The sequence below is a fragment of the Mus musculus genome, chromosome 5 (assembly GCF_000001635.26).
Source record: "Mus musculus strain C57BL/6J chromosome 5, GRCm38.p6 C57BL/6J".
Lineage (NCBI taxonomy): Eukaryota > Metazoa > Chordata > Mammalia > Rodentia > Muridae > Mus > Mus musculus.
This window is the reverse complement of record NC_000071.6, coordinates 117,212,205-117,231,791: the sequence shown is the minus strand read 5'-3', so window position 1 is coordinate 117,231,791 and position 19,587 is coordinate 117,212,205. Positions and strand designations below refer to the sequence as shown.

At 48.1% G+C, this 19,587-nt stretch overlaps 1 protein-coding gene across 8 annotated transcripts in view; it reads right to left on the bottom strand.

Annotated features, from left to right (window-relative positions):
* Taok3 (TAO kinase 3) overlaps nucleotides 1–19,587 on the bottom strand; it is a 154,991-nt gene that overhangs the window by 43,310 nt on the left and 92,094 nt on the right. For all 8 annotated transcript variants that reach the window (XM_006530385.4, XM_011248219.3, XM_011248220.3 and 5 more), the window contains 4 exons: nucleotides 16,350–16,443; nucleotides 14,552–14,633; nucleotides 6,385–6,552; nucleotides 3,713–3,919 (listed from right to left, as the gene is read on the bottom strand). In XM_006530385.4, coding sequence (XP_006530448.1) covers nucleotides 3,713–3,919; nucleotides 6,385–6,552; nucleotides 14,552–14,633; nucleotides 16,350–16,443 — 551 coding nt within the window. The remainder of the gene's footprint in view (nucleotides 1–3,712; nucleotides 3,920–6,384; nucleotides 6,553–14,551; nucleotides 14,634–16,349; nucleotides 16,444–19,587) is intronic.

Here is a 19,587-nt window from a genome sequence, read left to right as displayed (position 1 = left end):
CGACAGACAAACCTGCTCCATGATATAACTGTACAGAGCGACAGACAAACCTGCTCCATGATATAACTGTACAGAGCGACAGACAAACCTGCTCCATGATATAACTGTACAGAGCGACAGACAAACCTGCTCCATGATATAACTGTACAGAGCGACAGACAAACCTGCTCCATGATATAACTGTACAGAGGGACAGACAAACCTGCTCCATGATATAACTGTACAGAGGGACAGACAAACCTGCTCCATGATATAACTGTACAGAGCGACAGACAAACCTGCTCCATGATATAACTGTACAGAGGGACAGACAAACCTGCTCCATGATATAACTGTACATACTGACAGACACTAAAAAGGAAACCACTGGGACAACGAGATGAAGGTTAGGAGAAAAGTTGTTTAGTGGCTTTTCTTAGACTGTGGACATAACCCGGGCAACCTGCGGGACTGTCATGCAGAGCCACGCCCTCCACTTCTTTGTCTTTGTGGTTTTACATGGGAGCTGAGCCCAGTGGGAGCGGGTGCTGCTGCTGCACACCTTGTGGCTCGTATTCAATGACTCAAGCGGGAAGACGCCTCTAGAGGTAGCTATTTCTGCCCGGCTTCAACAACTCTGAGGAAACAGACACCTGCGGAGTTGGCTACGGTGTCCAGAGGGCCTGTGCCTCAGGACAGCTTCTTCTGAGCTACTTACTCATCCTTTCCCATCTCGTAGGGCACTATCCCAGGGGAACATCAAACAGGAAAACCAAAACCCCACGGACTGGAGAGTGGTTCAGAGCAATTACAGTGGGCTGGAGAGATGGGTCAGCAGTTAAGGGCACTGACTGCTCTTCCAGAGGACTTGGGTTCAAATCCCAGTCCACAACGGTCTGCAACGCCAAGATCTGATGCTGTCACACACACACACACACACACACACACACACACACACACACACACACACACAGAGGCAGGCAAAACACCAATACACAAAAACCAAAAGTAAATACAAAAAAAAGAGCACCTATTAGTTTTGCAGAGGACCTGGGTTTGGTTCAGTTCACAGCCGCCTGTAACTCTGGCTCCAGGGGCCCTGATGGCCTCTCTGTCTCCTCTGAGGACTCCTGAATGCATGTGCTACATTCATCCAGCCTCACACACATACACATAAATAATAATAAACACGCAGACACAAAATGAAAATCCTGCGCTGTCTCTTCCAGCAGAAGGTTCACTCTTTTCTAAGGCTTTCCCTGGTTCTCCAGTCACGGGGCCCCAACGGGGGATGGGAAGGAAACAGGTTTGTCAGCACCCAATACAAAGTCTTCTGTTTCATTTTTTCTGCATTTGTATTTTCTGCCTCCCCTCCCCGATGTGTGCACATGTGCCAGTGTGTAAGGTCAGAAGACAACATGGGAGGCTTGGGTCTCTCCTATCCTGGGGGCTGAACTCAGGTCCAGTAGGTTTGCCAATAAACACCTTTATCCACTGAGCCATTTTCCTGACCCCCAAGCTTTCTGTTCTATACTTTAAATACGTGACCACTTGCCTATAATCCAGAGGCCCCTGGCACTGTGCCGAGTGGCTTTTTATATCTGCCTCCCATTACCCGTTTTCTTAAATTTCCTGATCCTCAGACCCTGATATCTTTGAAGTCTGATGTGTATCCATGTTCAGGCTCCAACCTCCTGGCCCAGGGCCTTGGCACTTGTTGCCCTTGGATTCACTCCTACCTCTCATCCGAAGCTACGAGGCTTCCATTTACCTGTGAAATTTCATCTGAGATGTCACAAGTAAACCTTCCATTATTCCATGGTAAGAATACTACACATAAATCGCTCAGATACTTAAAAAGAAAGAAAGAAAATGCCAAGGGGGTGGGGTGGGGCACTGCAGAGATGGCTCAGAGGTTAAGAGCACTTGCTGCTTTGCAGAGGACCCAGGTTCAGTTCCCCCCCACCCCCCAAAAAATTTTTTTTTCCTTGCTGGTTAGGTTTGTGTCACCATGACACAAGCCCGGGTCACCTGGGAAGAGGAAAGTTCAATCGACAAACTGCCTCCATCAGACTGGCCTGTGGGCAAGTCTGTGGCACGGTTTTGAGTTAGGGCCCAGCCCACTATGGGCGGCACCATTCTAGGGCAGGTGGTCCTGGGTGCTATAAGAAAGCAGGCTGAGCAAGCCAGGAGGAGACCAGCTCCCACCTGCAGGTTCCTCCCTTGCCATCCTGAGCCACAGAGAGCTGGAAGATGGCATTAACCCTTTCCTCCCTAGGCTGCTGTCGGTCACAGTGTTTCTGTCACAGCGACAGAGAGCTAATCGGACAAGTGCCCTGGCTCAGCCCCATTCATTCCAGAGCTGAAGACATTAACGAGCTGGCTTAGCAGCTATGGAAGCTTGTTTGCCGCCATGTCTGATGACCTCGGTGAATCCCTGGAACCCACATGGTGAAGGGCAGAGTCAACTCTGCATGCTTTCCTCTGACCTCCACATGTGTGCGTGTGAACCCTCCACACCAGACAGACAGACAGAGAGACAGTCAGACAGACAGATAGACCAACAAACCTGCAAGTGTAGTTAGCTGGCAGAGCGCTTGCTTTAGAAGATTCATAACAATAAATTCTAGAAACCACAGGGAATGAAAGCCACCCGTAAAACAGACAGCACGTGGGACTGCAGCACGTGCCCCCGGGGCTGGGGGTTGAACCCAGGGACCCGCCCACGGCAGGCATGGATGCTACCGATGAGCTCCATCTCAGTCCTCATCCTCTGCTGCTGCTTTTGGCTCCTTATTTTCAGACAGGATCTTGGTAAGCTGCTTATCTTGAGCTTACTGCATAGCCCTGGCAAGCCTTGGACCTGCCATCCTCCTGCCTCAGCCTCTTGAGAACTGCCAGGCCTGGCTCTATTCTTCGGACCGGTCACAACCTGTGAAGCTCTGCCGGCCTGAGGTGTGAACGTCACTGCTTACAGAGGACGAAACAGCGTCTTTCCATGACTTAGGGATTGCTTCTTTCCTCTTTTCTTCTCGTCCCTTTTGTTTTGTTGTGGTTGTTGTTTTGGTTTTGAAGACAGGCTTTCTCTGTGTAGCCCTGGCTGTCCTGGAACTCAATCTGTAGACCAGCTGGCCTCGAACTCAGAGATCCTCCTTTCTCTGCCTCCTGAGTGCTGGGACTAAAGATGTGTGCCACCACCATCCAGCTTTCTTTTCTTTCTTTTTTCCCAATATAGTATTAATTTATGTGTTTGAGTGATTTGTCTGTCTGGGGTCTGAGGAGGCCACTGGTCTGGAGTTATAGATGTTTGTGAGCCACCAAGAAGGGGCTGGGAATTGAACCTGGGTTAAGAACAATTGCTCTTAACCTCTGAGCCACCTCCCCAGCCTCTTTTATTTATTTTTTTCCTGTAGCCCAGGCTGGCCTACTACTCCTGAAGTAACAGAAGGCAGCCTTGAACTTACGGCAGTCTCCTACCTCAGCCTTCCAGGGGCTGGGATTCTAGACACTGTGCCACTTTGCCCCGCTGGGATCCCTTGACCATTCTGCTTGATGGTGCCAGCAACTGGAGAGGGTGTGACCAGCCAATTCATCACAGGAAGTCCCCTTGATGCTCTTTCTAGCCCATGTTCCGGCTGTCACTCGGAAACCCAGCCTCCTGAAAGTGACTAGTCCTGAGCAGGCTTTGCCTTGAGCACCCAAGCCTGGCTCGTGAGCGACCCACCTTGCTTACCTTCTTGTGTACCGTGGAGGCGCTGGAGTTGGCTGTGCCTTCATCCTCCTGCATCATGACGAGCTCAGAGCTGCTCTCATCCATGACCTCCTGCATGCTGTTCACACTGCTGCTCCGGCTGCCTGTGCTCACTGATGTGCTGGGAATGGAGTGGATGCTGCCCAGACTGTCCACCTCTCGGTTCAGGTTGCTTCCTTGCTCACCATCCTGTAAGGGACAGGCACTGGAGGTTACAAAGCGAAACACCCAGAGATCAAGTGCTGCCCGAATGACGGGGGGTCCACTGTGCCCCAGGCAAGGCTGGTTTGCCAGTAAGTTCTAGGAATCCTCCTGTCTCTGCTTCCCCACAGCTAGACCATGACTCCTGTCTTTTTCTTTTTCTTTCTTTCTTTCTTTTTTTTTTTTTTTTTTTTTTTTTTTGATGGGCTCTGGGGATGGAACCTATGTCCCTGTGCTTGCATAGCACAGAGCTTAGCAGCTCCTCACAGGTCTCTCTCATGGAGGCTCTCTGGGGGACACTACCTCTACCACAAATCTTACTCACTTCTATCCTCCCCCAAGGCAGCTCTGGATATGCTACCATCCCCGGGCTCTCCTGCCACACACAACCATGACGCTATGGGGCTGTTCCCAGTAAGTGTCATGAGTCCAGGCTCATTAGGAATACCAGGGTCCCCCAGAGGGACACTGCTGTCCACCAGCCTGGTGGTCTCGGCAGTATCCGCAGCTGCCACCTCAGACTGAGTGGAGCAGGTCTTTAGAGGGGTCAAGCGGTGCACTCTCCTGCAGGTCATCAGTGAGTAGCTTCCTATGAGCCAGGGATGCAAACTTTCACGTCCAAGGTAGGTAATTAAATTCTGCCTCTCTTAAGCAAGTCTGTCACGCTTACATCTGCGATTGATCTCATTAAGAAATCTGTTAAGTAATACTAGTATGTGTTGCTATCGGCCCAAAGACCAACAGTGGGCTGGAGTGAAGCTGTGAATCTGTCAGCCTCCCATCCCACAGTATCTTCCCCACCAGATTAAATAATGTCACAGAGTCGACGTAGTTGCACATAAACCCTATTTTCAAACCCTTTTATACACAAATGGATCCAGTAAGCTAAGAATACAACAATCATTCAGTAATAGGAAGTGGGGACGAGACACTACTTTTTCTTTGGAAGACGGGGTCTCAGTGTGTAACCAGGGCTGTCCTAGAACTCGCTCCGTAGACCAGGCTGGGCTGGCCTTGAATGCACAGAGGTCACCCTGCTTCTGCCTCCTGAGTGCTGGGGTTAAAGAAGAGTGCTTCCACACCCACTATCAACACTCTATTTTAGTGCATCTGCTTTCTCAATTAAAGGGAAATCAAATGTCTCTACCAATCAAGAGATTTTTTTATTAGTCTAATTCCTATTTTTTGAATTTTAGTATTAATAAAATACTTTTTTTTTTTTTGGTTTTTCGAGACAGGGTTTCTGGAATTCACTTTGTAGACCAGGCTGGCCTCAAACTCAGAAATCTGCCTGCCTCTGCCCCCCGAGTGCTGGGATTAAAGGAGTATGCTACCATGTCCGGCTCTTTTGTATCATTAGAGTTGAAAAATAACATCACTCTCTCTCTCTCTCACTCTTTAGTTCTTTTCCTAAGATTTATCTTGTATGTGTATCTTTGTGCATATGTGTATGTGTGTGTGCATGTGTGTCTATGTGTGTGTATGTGGATATGTGTATGTATGTGTGTATGTGACTATGTGGATGTGTGTGTGTATATGTATGTGTGTGTGTGCATGTGTGTATGTGTGTGTGTATGAGTGTATGTGTGTGTGTGTGAATATGTGTGTGTGCATGTGTGTATATGTATGTGTGAATATGTGTGTGTGTATGTTGATATGTGGGTATGTATGTATGCATGCATGTGTGTGTCTATGGATGTGTGCATGCCACAGTACATGTGCCCTGGTGGGCTTGTGGGGGTTAGAGGACAACTTGCAGGAGTCGCTTCTCTCCCTGTACCATGTGGCAATGGAGGTCTAGCTCAGGCTGGCTACCTTGACTGGCTGAGCCATCTGACTGGCCCTCGCCCATTGCTTTAGCTGAGTGAGAGACCAAGAAGCCATTTTTCCTTTGAAAACTGTTGTGTACCCTGTGTCGAATGAGAGAAGCAGATGCTGGGGCCTTGGAGCCCACAGGCCCCACGCAGGAGCAGCCTCAATCCCACTTTTACTCTCTTCTCCCTGCCCCTTTCTTGTTTGAGACAGGGTCCAATTGGTGGACCAAGCTGGCTCCAAGTTCACAAGCATCAGTAGCCGGTCTCATGCTCATATATGCATGGGCAGCAGTAACTGGACTCAGTGGGTTAAAGAGAAGCTGGGAGGCTTGGGGTGGGGGTGGGGTGGTCCTGGAGAAGCGGGAGGGGAGAAGGGGCTAAATGTGACCGGAAGACTTCATATGCATGCGTGGAATCCTCACACTAAAAATATATATTAAAAATCGTGCTATGCCATTCCTAGGCGCCCACCTTACCCCATGATTCCAACCCCGCCACAGCCCTGGTTTTACCAGATGCTATCCTGAGCATCTCTTAGGGAGGAGAGAGCACTGACCACGTCCTCATCCTCACTGGGGTTTCCCAGGGCCAAGTCTGGAAGCTTCTTCTCCCAGAGAAGCTAAAACCAGGCGGACCTACTTCTTCTTCTTCTTGCGACTCATTCAAGGGTCCGTTCCGAGTCTCCTGGAAGAGGATCTTCTTCATTTTCCTGTACTGCAGGTTGTCCAGCTCTCGGACAGCATCTTTTGTCCTCTGTATGAGATCAATGAGGACCTTCGGTGGCCGCTCCCTCCGAATGAAGTCATGCTGAACAACAGAGGGGAGAAGGGACGGTGAGCAGCGTTATCTTTAGGTGCAATGCATGGAAGCAGGCAGGGCAGGGCGAGCAGGTTCAGCGGCCTTAGAAGTAAAGGAGCTCTTGAGGCTGGTGTCCCTCATGGAAGCCCCCCACTTACAAAGAGGTAAACAATGTTTCTACCTTCTGTCCCTCTGCAGACTCTCCAGCAGCGGTTCCCAACCTTCCTGAGACCCTTTAAGACAATTCCTCCTCCTGTGGTGACCCCCAACCATAAGGTTATCTTGTTGTCACTTTGTGACTAATTTTGTTACTGTTATGAACTGTAATGTAAATGTCTGATACGAAGGATAGGCAATAAGGGACCCAAAGGGGTCGGGACCCATGGGTTGAGAACCCTAGTGGCTCCACTGGACTGCTTTTCTTTCTTCCTTCTTTCCTTCATTCCTTCTTTCCTTCTTTCCTTCTTTCCTTCTTTCCTTCTTTCCTTCCTTCCTTCCTTCCTTCCTTCCTTCCTTCCTTCCTTCCTTCCTCCCCCCCCCCCTTTCCCTCTTTCTTTTTTTCTGAGACAGGGTTTCTCTGTGTAGCCCTAGCTGTCCTGGAACTCACTCTGTAGACCAGGCTGGCCTCGAACTCAGAAATTCGCCTGCCTCTGCCTCCCAAGTGCTGGGATTAAAGGCGTGCACCACCACTGCCCGGCTCCACAGGAATTCTTGCTTTGTTTGTTTTTGTTTTGCTAAGTGAGGCAGTGTACACTTTTAATTCCAGCACTTGGGAGACAGAGCAAGAGGATCTCTGTCTCTGTGGATTTCAGGCCATCCTGGTCTACATAGTGAGTTACAGGCCAGCCAGGGCTATATCATGAGACCTCGTAATAAAAAGTCTCTTCTTAACTATAAATATTTATGATATACAACTTTGGCCCAGATGGAGAAGTAATTACTACAAAGAGGGTAGTTACCACACTATCATCCCTCACTCCCATGTGTGTAGCAAAGGTGCCAAAACTCACTGCCTTCAAAACTCACAAGCCCCTGCAGTCAGTCCTCAGCTCAGGCCGTAGGTCTCAATAGGCAGTATGTATGTCACACGAGTAAAACCCTGGGCCTGTACCTCAGCCTCCCCAGTTCTTTTTTACATACTCACTTGTATGTGCCCGCTCAAGTCAGTCTGCCCCTTCTACCATGTGGGCCCCGGGGATTAAACTCGGGCCTTTAGGTTTGGTGGCAAGCCCCTTTACCTCCTGAGCCATCTTGTCAGTCCCAAATCTCATTTCCACTCCTGAAAACACCTTTCTACTTTTTTTCCTTAGGTATCTTTGATTTTTTTTTTAAATGTGTGTAAATTCTACATGTGTGCAATGTTGTGTGGAGCCCTTCTTTGTGTATCTGGCTTATCTCGTGCGTACAATGCCTTCCAGATCCATCCATGCTGTCTGTCAGATACCCAACAGTGCTTTCCCGTCTACACCTGATCACCTCCCCTGAGCTGTAACCTTCTTGGAAGCAGGAAGCTATCTGCACTGGCATGCTCTCTTACCTCCAAACCTTCCACCAGGCTGCCACTAGGACCCCACCCCTACCCCCAGTGTGTTCCCCAGCCATGGTCCATTGGCCTAGACCCAAGTCTTCCCCAAGAGGTGCTCCCTGCTCCCAATGGCTGAGAAGGAATGAGAGGCCATGACTAGGTATGTGCTTCCTGTGAGCCAGCCACGGCCTAACTCCCTCCTCAACCAGCCCCTTCTCCCTCCTTTGAGACAGGGTCTCATGTGGCCCAGGCTGGTCTTGAACTTACTATGTAACCCTCCGATGGCCTGGCCTCTACAACCCAAGTGTTGGGCTTACAAATATGTGGCATGGTGCCTAGCTAGGAGCTCCTATTCCAGGCTGAGCACTATTCTGTTGTGTGCATGTGTATCGCAGTCTCCCTGTCTTTCATTCCACCGATGGACATGTGTGCTGTTTCCACATCTTGGTTGCTATGGGTGATGCTGTAGTAATTATGGGATGCAGACATCATAAAGATAACAGATTCTTTTAGATATGAACCCAAAGGATGGAATGCTGGATCCAATACAGTCCTGTTGTTGTTTTAATTCTCATGGGAAGCTGCACACACATTTTTTACAATGCTTACACAATCACAAAGTATTCCTTCTGCTCTGGACTGACGCTATCTCCTGAGATTTACTTCATCATAAATATATTAAAAATTACTAGAACTTGGGGCTGGAGAGGTGTTGGTGGCTGGGAGCACTGGCTGCTGTTGTAAAGACCTGGGTTTGGTTCCCAACACCCACATGATGGCTCACAGCTGCATGTAACTCCAGTTCCAGGGGATCTGATGCCCTCTTCTGGCCTTTAAGGGCACTGCGCGCGCGCGCGCACACACACACACACACACACACACACACACACACACACACACACAGATACCCAGCCATACACATAAAATAAAATAAAGCCTTTTTAAAAACTCCAGTGAACCTTCAGTAACAGCAGATTTGCCCCTTCAGAAGTAGAACTAGGATGAAGCCCATGCCTGCCCCATTCACCTGCCCCATTCAACCTTCCAGACTTCACACTAGGTGATGATGTGGCCCTCACCTGCATATATCTTCTGAAACCTGGAAGTACTCTTAAATGTATCTCTCTGACTATGGATTAGGCCTGTCGCACCTGGTCCTTCCTGCTTGCCCTCAGATCAGGGCACAGCAAATTCGGGAGGATGCTGGCCCGGGTCCTGCTGCTGCCATGCTAAGTACTGCTCATATTCTTTGGCTGCACATCGCACCTTGGTTGTTCTCTACACCTCTGCAGTCTAACGGTCCAGACCCCCATAAGAGAATAATTTGTAGACCAGGGGTGGCTCATGCTTGCAATTCCAGTACTTGGGAGGTGGAGGCAGGAAGATCTCTGAACTTAAGGCTAGCCTGGTCTACAGAGTGAGTCCATGGCCAGGCAAGGCTACATAGCAAGACCCTGTCTCAAACAATAACAAAACATTAACTTCATTGTTCTTTAGAATGTTTAAAGAATCAAATATATAGAAAAGTACTTGAAGGGAAATAAATAGATGATTTCCAAATAATTTAAGTGTAATCTGTAAAAATGAAGATGTGCTTGAATTTAACAGAATTAGAAGAAAGTAAAATGGTTGCTTAATTTTAGTTATTTCTTTTTGTCACTGACAGAGTTATCTGTTCCTATGCCTCTATCATTTAAAATTAAAGAAAGCCATGGATTTGAAAGAAATTGGGGGTTTGGGGTGGGGGTGGGGGCAGGGCTGGGTTCACGGGAAGGTCAGAAGGACAGGGAAGGGGGACATGATGTAATTATATTTTAATTTTAAAAATTAAAAATACAAATGACCTGCATATAAATGTAATGTAGTAAATAAATAAACAAACCGAATTAAAGAGAGGGCTGGCAAGATGGCTCAGTGAATAGAGGGGCTTGCCACAGAGATTGACAAGGAGGTGATTCTGACTGCTGGGACTCACAGAAGTAGAACTGAGCACAGGTAACACGTGTGCTGGGGAATCACGTGTGCATGCTATGTGCACACACACGTGCGTGAGTACTCTCTCAAATAAAAATATAAATGTAATAAAACATTTCAAAAGTAAGAGAAAAATATCACGAAAGCCTTAAGATAGCAGAGTTTCCTTTACCAGGAAACTACATTTTTCTCTGAAAAATGGGATAATTAATTGTTGCCCCAGCCCCAGTTTCCCAGCTGCCTTTGTTCTTTTTGTTTTGCTGATATTTATGATACAACATTGTGTGTTTTTAAAAAAAAAAACACTTCAATAATTTTTACTTTAGTTCTGTACTTAAATTATTCAATGCAAAAGTGGCATTTTAACCTCAGGAAGAGAATATGAAGAAAAGAAGAGTTACTGAAAAATATTCAGGAATAAGTAGGATAGGCAGCTGGAGAAAAAGTGGGAATTCTAGTTTGCTTCTTTTCAAAATTCACACAAGATTCTCTTCAGCACAGAGAATGCTGACGGATTCTAGCAGTGTTTTTGGTTCCACGTGAACTTCAGGATACACATACATACATACATACATACATGTGTGTGTCCTGTCTCTAAGGAGTTTGTTTGTGTGGTTTGGTGGGGATTCCCCTGTTTTGGTAGGATGGTCATTTTTACAATAGTAATTCTACCAATCCATGAACATGGCATGTCTCCCCATTCTCTAGTGTCTTTCCTAGTCATTCTTCAGAGACTTGAAGTTTCCTTCCTTCCTTCCTTCCTTCCTTCCTTCCTTCCTTCCTTCCTTCCTTCCTTCCTTCTTTCCTTTTATGAGTATGGGAATGAGCCATAGACAGTTGTGGGTGCTGGGGATTGAACCCTGGGTCCTGTAGAAGAGCAGCCAGTGCTCTTAACTGCTGAGCCATCTCTAGCCTTAAGATCTGAAGTTTTCATTGTAGAGGCCGTTCACAATCTTGGTTAGGTTTATTCAAAAAATATTTTTTGATGTTATGATAAATGGAAGTGTACCCATGATCTTTGTTTGTTGTTGGTAGATACAATGGCCTGTTGATTTCTAACATTAATTTAGTGACTAACAAAAGTTCCAGCACCAGGCACAAGACACCCTTTTTGGAACAATTGGTCAGGGCAGTCTAAGTGATGACCAAAACAATGCAGATTATATATGCAGCCCTGGGTGGACTCCTATTGTTGAAGAACTGCATACTTAGGACACAGGAATCGTATGACTTAAGCTGGATCTGGCCAGCAAGCCTCCTTCCTGTGGTCTAACGTCTACAGTTCCAGAAATGACTACCTAAGCTGCCAAGGGAGGGAAGCCGTTAAGCAGTCCTATCCAGCTGCAGCACCTAGGAATCATGACAGTTACCCAACTACTCTACCTATGACCCATGACAGTTACCAGCTTGGCAAGCCATCACACCTTTACCGAGTGGTAAGTGGCACTCACATGCTGGTGGCAACCACAACACCTTGCCAGACCAGCATGATTCTGGACTCCATTCTGATCTTATCCTTAGCAACACAGGTAAGTGTAGCTAACACCCCTCACCAATGCTTCTTCTCACAGTCAATGAGATCATCATAGAAAACTACAACTGGATGCAATGCAGGGATCAATAGATATGGGCAGCCAAGCCCCGACACACACATCTACATCACTGCTCCTGCATCTAAGGCTCACGGAACTCCACGGGAGAGGGGGCAGATAGGCTGTACGAGCAGGACCCCAGGAAGTCTGCTGTGAAACACTCTGCCCTGGAAAACCTGCACAAACAAGACCAGGCCGGTGGCACTGTCAGTGGATGCTAACGTGGAAGAAGGAAGATTTCTGTGAGGTCGCAGCCCTGGACAAAGGACTACAGGCGACAGATGATTGCTGGGAGCCAGAGAGCCAGCCTCTCCCAGGGGTGAGGCCAGTGTTGCTGTCCAATGCATAGTGACCATCCTGAAATTGCACACCACCAACAAAAATGGGCTCAGCAGGTGCACACACACACACACATACACACAGAGAAATACACATATGTATGTGTGAGAATTCAGGATTCTTTAAAAAATACAGAAATATTATAAGAATGTGTTATTGTTTTAATCTCAGGTGTGAGATATGGGGCTGCTTCGCAGGAGGTGACTATAATTTGCCTCGTGCTCTATCAGGGGCGGGGTTTCACCAGCTGCAAATAGGTTCTGCGATTGTGTGATGTTTGGAAGTCTGGGGAATTTTTAGAGGTAGATAAATGCTAGGGCCCTCAGAGGTAGGGTCAGTGCTTGTTGGTCATTCAGGGGGGTTGGCTGTGACTTGTTAATAGTTGTGCTCAAAGAAGAAACTACAAGAAAGAAATTAGATTCAGGGGGTCTCTCCCTCCCCCTCTATCCTTTCTCTCCTATCTAAGGATAGGGTGTGAAACAGGAGGGACATAAACAGTGGGGAAAAGAAGAACCCACAAAGCAGCAAAGGCCAGCTACACATATATGTATATATATGTGTGTGTATGAACACACTTTCCCAGCATACACCGGTTCCTGGGTTCCGTCCTCACTGCATAGCTGTTTCCTCCTAGATTAAAGCCTTCCAAGCCTGTTAAGGTGTGGGAAGGCAGAAGAGCATGTTCTAAGCAGAGATAAAACACTTCATCCTACAAGGAAGGAAACAACTCAGAGCTTTCAGGAAGTCCCGAAACCGGACTCACTAGATTCACTAGACTTTCCCTCCTAGCATGTACAACATGTTGTTAAGGACTGCTGAGGGCACGTTCGGAGCAGCTGAGATACCTGCCTGCAGGCTGTGCAGTGGGCTCCAGGTGTCCAGCTTTGTGATCTGTCACCTGGCCTGGGGCGGGCTTTGGTGATGCAGCCTCTGGGTCATTTCTACTCCTGTAACTCCTCACCCATATTCCCGTAAGCATGTGCAGTGAGACTCAGGGTTCACCAAGTTGGACTTGGGCCTGTCCTCAGATCTTATCTGCAGGGAGTAGCCAGCTGCTTGTATCTTCACAGGAGATCACATGTCACACATGATTTCATGTGTCAACGTGTGTGTGTGATATGTACATGCACACGTGTGTAAGTGCACACACCTGTGAGCACACCTATGGAGGTTTGGTGGAGGATGTTGGCCATCTTGCTCCACCACTCCCTGTGTGATCCCTTTGAGATAGGGTCTCTCACTGAACATGGAGATAAGGCTTGTGGCCAGCAAGCCTCCACGTCCTCCCTGTCTCTGAGGTTGCAGGTTCATGTAGTTCAGCCCCGCTTGCCGTGCAAATGCTGGGATCCGAACTCGGGTCCTCACACTCAGGATGAGTGCTCTGACCACTGGGCCATCACACAGCCAGGTCTAAACCGTGTCTTTATTTTATATGTATGAACAGTTACAATTGGTTTTGTGTGTGTGTGTGTGTAGGGGATGTTTTGCCTACATGTATGTATGTCTGTGTACCACACGTGTGTGCAGTGCCTGCAGAGGCCAGAAGTGGGTACTGATTCCCTGGAACTGGAGTTACAGTTGTGAGCTGTCGTGTGGGTCCTCTGCAAGCGCGGCCAGTGCTCTGCGAAGGAATACAGTCCTTCTGAGTCTTATAAACAAACCAACAGACAAAACTGCCCGTAAAAGGATTCACTCTGAGAATGAAATGAACACCAGAACTGAATGAACATCCGCACACAGAAGAGGACAGAGAGCCAGCAGTGTCTCCACTGGGAAGGGTTCCCATCCGCCACTAGAATGCTGGCACACCACAGGGTCATCACTAACATCAACACACAGCGAAGAGCGAAGAGAGAGCGGCTCAGTACTGCAGGGCTCAAGTCAGACTTGTGTGTATTCATTAAAAGACAGTCAGAAAGCAATGTAGAAAAAAAACTCTACAGAATCGAAGGCTTCTGTTGCTGTTGCGATAGGTTCTCATGTAGCCAAGGCTGGCCTTGAACCACCAATGCCCTTACCTCCAGAGTCGGGCTGATGCTGGTATACTCCTGTAACACCAGCACTAGGAGAGTGGAGGCGGGGGGATCATTCATTCAAGAGCAGCCTGGGCATATGGCGAGACCACAGGCAAGCCACCATACTCTTGCATACGGTGATGCAACACTTTTGTTAGCTCATTTGTGTGACCCGAGTGCCTGTTTTTACATCATCGCCCTATGTCTTCTCTGCTTGGATTTGACGCCAACCTAACTGAGATTTGCAGAGTCGGCATTGGCGCCCTTGGCCGACCATTCTGGGAGCTCACTCTTGTTCAGTGAGAGAAACCCTGGGGTGGATGGCAAGTTGAGCAGGAGGGGAAACTGACTGTTCTGAGGCGGGACAGAAGAGCGGGGAGGAAAAACCTACCCATAGGTGGGGTGGGGGAGGACATTCATGGGTCTGTCAGGTCCTTCCAGTTTTTATGCCTATTTTTATCTTTGCATGAGCCAGTGTGTCACAGTGCTCAGCCATGGAGCAACTGCCTGCCCTAGTGGCCAGACCTCACGGCCCCTCCTCAGATGGAAACTGGAAAAATTACCCGCAACAGCTCCACCGCGGCTGGTCTTTCCTGAGGTATTTTGTGCAAGCAGTAATCAACGAATCTCCTGAAGGAGTCTGTCCTGTGGGAGCAAACATAGTGAGGAGAGAGCAGTGAGCGACTGTGGGACCTGTGGCGGACAAAGGCGGGGTGCGAGGGAAAGGCTTTGCAACTTGGGACGTTTTGTATGTGTATGTATAGATACGTTTGTGTATGCATATGTGTGTGTGTGTGTGTGCATAGGTGTGCATGTTGTGTGTATGTGCATGGGTGTACATGCTGTGCATATGTACGTGTGTGTGTGTGCATGTTGTGTGTGTGTGTATGCATGTGTATGCTGTGCATGTGTGTGTGCATGTGCGTGTGTACATATGAGTTTACGTGTGGTGTAGAGGCCAGAGGTCAATATCAAGTGTCTTTGCAGTCACCCTCCACCTTTTTGGTTTGCTTGAAGTCAGGCTTTCTCTGTATAACAGCCCTGGCTGTCCTGGACTGGATTTGTAGACCAGGCTGGCCTCGAACTCACAGAGATCCACCTGCTTCTGCCTCCTGAGGGCTGGAATGAAAGGCGTGTGCCACCCTGCCTGACAACCTTATTTTTTTGAGGCAGGGTTTCTCTGTTTGGCTAGACTGGCTCTAGAGATCCCCCTTCTCTTCCTACACTGGGATTACGGGGTCCAGTTTTTGCGTTGGTTCTGGGGACTGAACTTTCGTCCCTGGACATGCTCAGCATGCTGCCAACTGGACCATCTCCACGGCCAGGGCTTCCTTTTTCCCTCACAGATAATAGCTTTCCTAATGTCCAGTCTGCCACCTTCATTAATACTTCGTTGACTCTGGCGATACCTACGACCTCAAAAAGGGTGTGAAAATAAAAACACCCAGGGCAGAGAAGCTGGAAATATGTTTTCTGACTAAAACTACTTCCTCTCTTGGGAAATTCATTTCTGTTCACTCTTGTTAGACAGCTCACTCTCTGTGACTCTTTTTTTTTTTTTTTTAAACTTTCGAAATAGGGTTTCTCTGTGTAGCTCTGGCTGTCCTGGAACTCACTCTGTAGACCAGGCTGGCCTTGAACTCAGAAATCCTCCTGCCTCTGCCTCCCAAGTGCTGGGATTAATCTCTGTCACTTTTATCACCCAAATTGTTACAAACATGCCCTGTTTTTTTTGGCCAAGAACAACACGTCTTTTGGATAGATGGTATATGGTCTGTCCCAGCTCATTCTGAAAGACACAGAGACAAACTATGACATCAGCCAGGGCACCACATAGTTGCTGGGAACCAGAAATGAAGGCAGGCATGCGTGGGGCCTCCCACTGCTCGGGAGGGAGGCAGAGGCGGGTAGGTCTCTGCTAGCAGCCTGGTCTGCAGAGTAAGTTCTAGGACACCTCAAGCTACCTAGTAAGACCCTGTTTAAAATAACAAACAGGCAAACAATGCTGCCCCAAAGCCCACCAGCAAACCACCCCTACCACAACCCAAAACCTAGAGATGAGATAGTTAGGAACTGAGGGATGAGGTATGGGAGGGAAGTAACAGGGTGCATGCTTCCAGCATGTCCCCAGTGAAGCTTTAGTTAAAGTGTGTATGTGCGTGCAAGTGCGCATGTGTGTCTGTGTGTGTGTGTGTGTGTGTGCACATGCGTGTATGTGTGTACACAAAGGTACAAATGTGGGGCCCCTATTCTTAGTACTGTCATGATGGAAGAAAGCAATGGCGTTTTAGGACAAACCGTTAATATGTGGCTGAATGAGAACGTCAGACCCCCTCAGCGAGTTTCTTGGCCATGTCTTACCATTCCCTGGACTGTAGCGTGGGGGAGTCATTCTGAGCGATGTGGTAGAGGGCGCTCATGGCGTTCATGTTGAAGAGGGGGGGCTTCCGCTCCGCTGGAAGAGGAGGGAAACACGGTAAGCCTTTCTTGAAACAACTCGGGTCTGTCCACGACACACCATCTGCTCACTGTACTCGTAGGGTCAGCTCAGAGGAGCCACGGGCTGGCTGGTGGTCATTCACTGTCTACTGGAAGGCTCCCAGTGGAACCCATCTCAAAGTAACGGAAGAAAATTTCCTTATTTTTTTCATAGGTTCTGCAAAGAATGGTGTTGGGCTGTTTTCCAGTGACAAGGTGTGAATATCTGTGTGTGCGTTTTAATTAAAAAATACATATTCATTAAATAAAACCAGAATGCAAAGAAAAATAGAACAAAAATATATAATTATGGAACGGAGGGGCTGGAGAGTTGGCTCGGCAGTTAAGAGCACTGGCTGCTCTTGCAGAGGACCAGGGCTCAGTTTTCAGCACCCACATGATGGCTCCCAACCATCCATTAACCATTACCTCCAGCTCCAGGGGACATGATACCCTTTTCCGTGCATGGCATGTACTCGGTGTAGTAAAAACAATATGTGGAAACCCACTTACACACACAAAGTAAATAAATCTCTTAAGAAGAAAATAAGGGCTGGGAGTGGTGGTGAATGTCGTTAATCCTAGCACTGTGGAGGCAGAGGCAGGGGGATCTTGTGAGTTCATGTCCAGCCTGGTCTGCAGAGTGAGTTCGAGGATAGCCAGGACTACACAGAGAAACCCTGTTCTGAAGATGAAGAAAGAAAGAAAGAAAGAAAGAAAGAAAGAAAGAAAGAAAGAAAGAAAGGAAGGAAGGAAGGAAGGAAGGAAGGAAGAAAGGAAGAAAGAAAGGAGGAAGGAAGATATATTTTGTGGAGTGGGATAAATATTTCTGTCTATTCATTCATTCATTCATTCATTCATTCATTCATTCCTTCCTTTGTTTGAGACAGGGTCTTACTTAGCCAGGAGGCAGGTGTAGCCCTGTTCTAAATCGTGAGTTCCAGCCAGGGACACACAGTGAAGCATTGTCTCCAAAACAAACAGACAATTAGAACTTTTAAAAAAGAAACTGATGATCTGGAGTGATATCTTAAGCCTTTGGAATGTATTTACTCCGTCATGGTCCCACAATGCACTTGGACTCCAGTCCCCTGGGAGTGTCTGTGGAAGCATGTCTGTAGCGGATGCTCCTTTAGGGTCCTGCAAGGATCCTTTCCCTCCCTCCTCTGCCCTGCCTCCTGCCCTGTTGTCTCTCCCCTTCTTCTCTCCAGGGTTTCAGACACAGCCCTAGCTGGTTGGCCTCCCCGGTGGCTGAGATCACACATGTGTATCAATCACCAAGCTACTACTAACCATTTACATACATCAAATAGAAACTGGTTGAAACTGCTCAAAACTGGTAGATGGTGTGTGTGCTGTTCCTAGTGAGAGCCATGTGGACAGAGATTTCGAGCATAGAGAGACAGCTGCGGTTTGAGGCTGTTTTTCAAAAAGTAGAGTCAAGGCATTTCTAGAATGTGATCTGGCAACCTCAAGTTGTTAAAGGCACACGGAACTAGGAACTTCTGTGGGCACCAGTGGCTTTGCACTCCTCCTAGCACTTAGTTCAGACCCCCTGGGCAGAGCCTGCTGCCCTCCATTAGCCTGCCCTGTTCTGAGAACACAGGGCTCTTTCCTGTCTCTCCAGCACAGTCCATTTCACATGGATGTTTTCAGTCTAGACTCTAACTTTATCAGATTAATTCTTTTTAAATATGTTTTCATTAAGAACCCGTTTTAGAGATGGAGTCTTGCGGTGCTGTTCAGGCTGGACCTCCTCCTGCCCGTCTCCTGAGCAGCTGAGAACGTGTGTCTCCCTGTCTCAGCTCTGGCTCACTCTAACAATACTCTGGGCTCCTTCCCTGTTGAGGTTTGACTATGAAATGCCCCCACAGGCCCATGGCTGCCTCAACACTGGGTCCCTCAGCTCAGCTGGTGGTGCCATTTTAGAAGGCTGTGGAACCTCTCCTGGAGGTGAAGCTTGCTGGAGGAAGTGAGTCACAAGGAGCAAGGGCACTGACAAACTTTATTGTATTTCCAGCGCTGAGGACTCAAGCTTGGGAGGTTGTCTCCACAAAACCTGCTAACTAAGTGAAAAAAGGAAAACCGAATGCAAAGAGCTTTATGTGTGCGTTGCTGAGATGGCTCAGTGTCCTAGGTGGCTGCTGCCAAACCTGAGGACCTGGGTTTGATATCTGGGTCCAGATGGTGGAAGAAGAGAAATCACTCCGGCAAAGCTGCTTTCTAACCTCCACTTATATGCCATGGCACTCCAGATAGACTAGAAAGACAGGCAGGCGTAGAGATGATGACGGTGAGACTAAGGTCTTCGGGCTTGCATCAGACACCATGTGATGGGCTCCCCATCAGAGGGATAAGGAAACTCTTAGTTAGGCACAAGCTGCCCAGAGGAACACTGGCTTGCAAGGGAGAAGCAGTTAAAAGAAGGGACTAAATAAAGAAAACAGAAGATTAGGAAGAGGATGTAGCCCAGTTGGTAGAGTGCTTGCCTACCATGCATGAAGCCTTTGGTTTAATCCCTACATTGCACATATTGGGTGTGGTGTAGCAGTCTGTAATCCTAGCACTTGGGAGGTGGAGACAGGAGCATCAGAAGTTCAAGGTCAACCGATGACATTACACAGTGATTTCAAGGCCAGCCTGGGTTATATATGAGACCCTGTCTCATAAGAGAAAAACAAACCCAAAATTCAGCAGTAGACAGCAGCAACTTGGCCTTGAAGCCTACATGGGAGCCCAGGATGAGCAAGCCTGGGGACAAGCCATGACAGCTGCCCTCAGATGCTGTGGAAACCACCACAGTAGAAAAGCCAGAGCCTGGAGCCATCCTTCAAACACTGGATATGAAAGGTCTGGTCTATGTTTAAGTCCTTTGCCATACACACCCCGGGAGCCAGCTGAGCCTGGTGCCGATGGCCTATAATCCCAGCACTGTGTAGGCTAAAGTAAGAAGACCTCAGGGTCTAGAACAGCCTGGGCTGCACAGTGAGACCCTGTCTCTAACCAACCAGCCAGCCAACCAAGCAAAACCAGAATCATAGCCATGGTGACATGGCTTGTCACTGAGACAGAACACCACAGAGCAAAGGCCGGAGTCTGCCAGCAGCCCACTTCTTTGTCG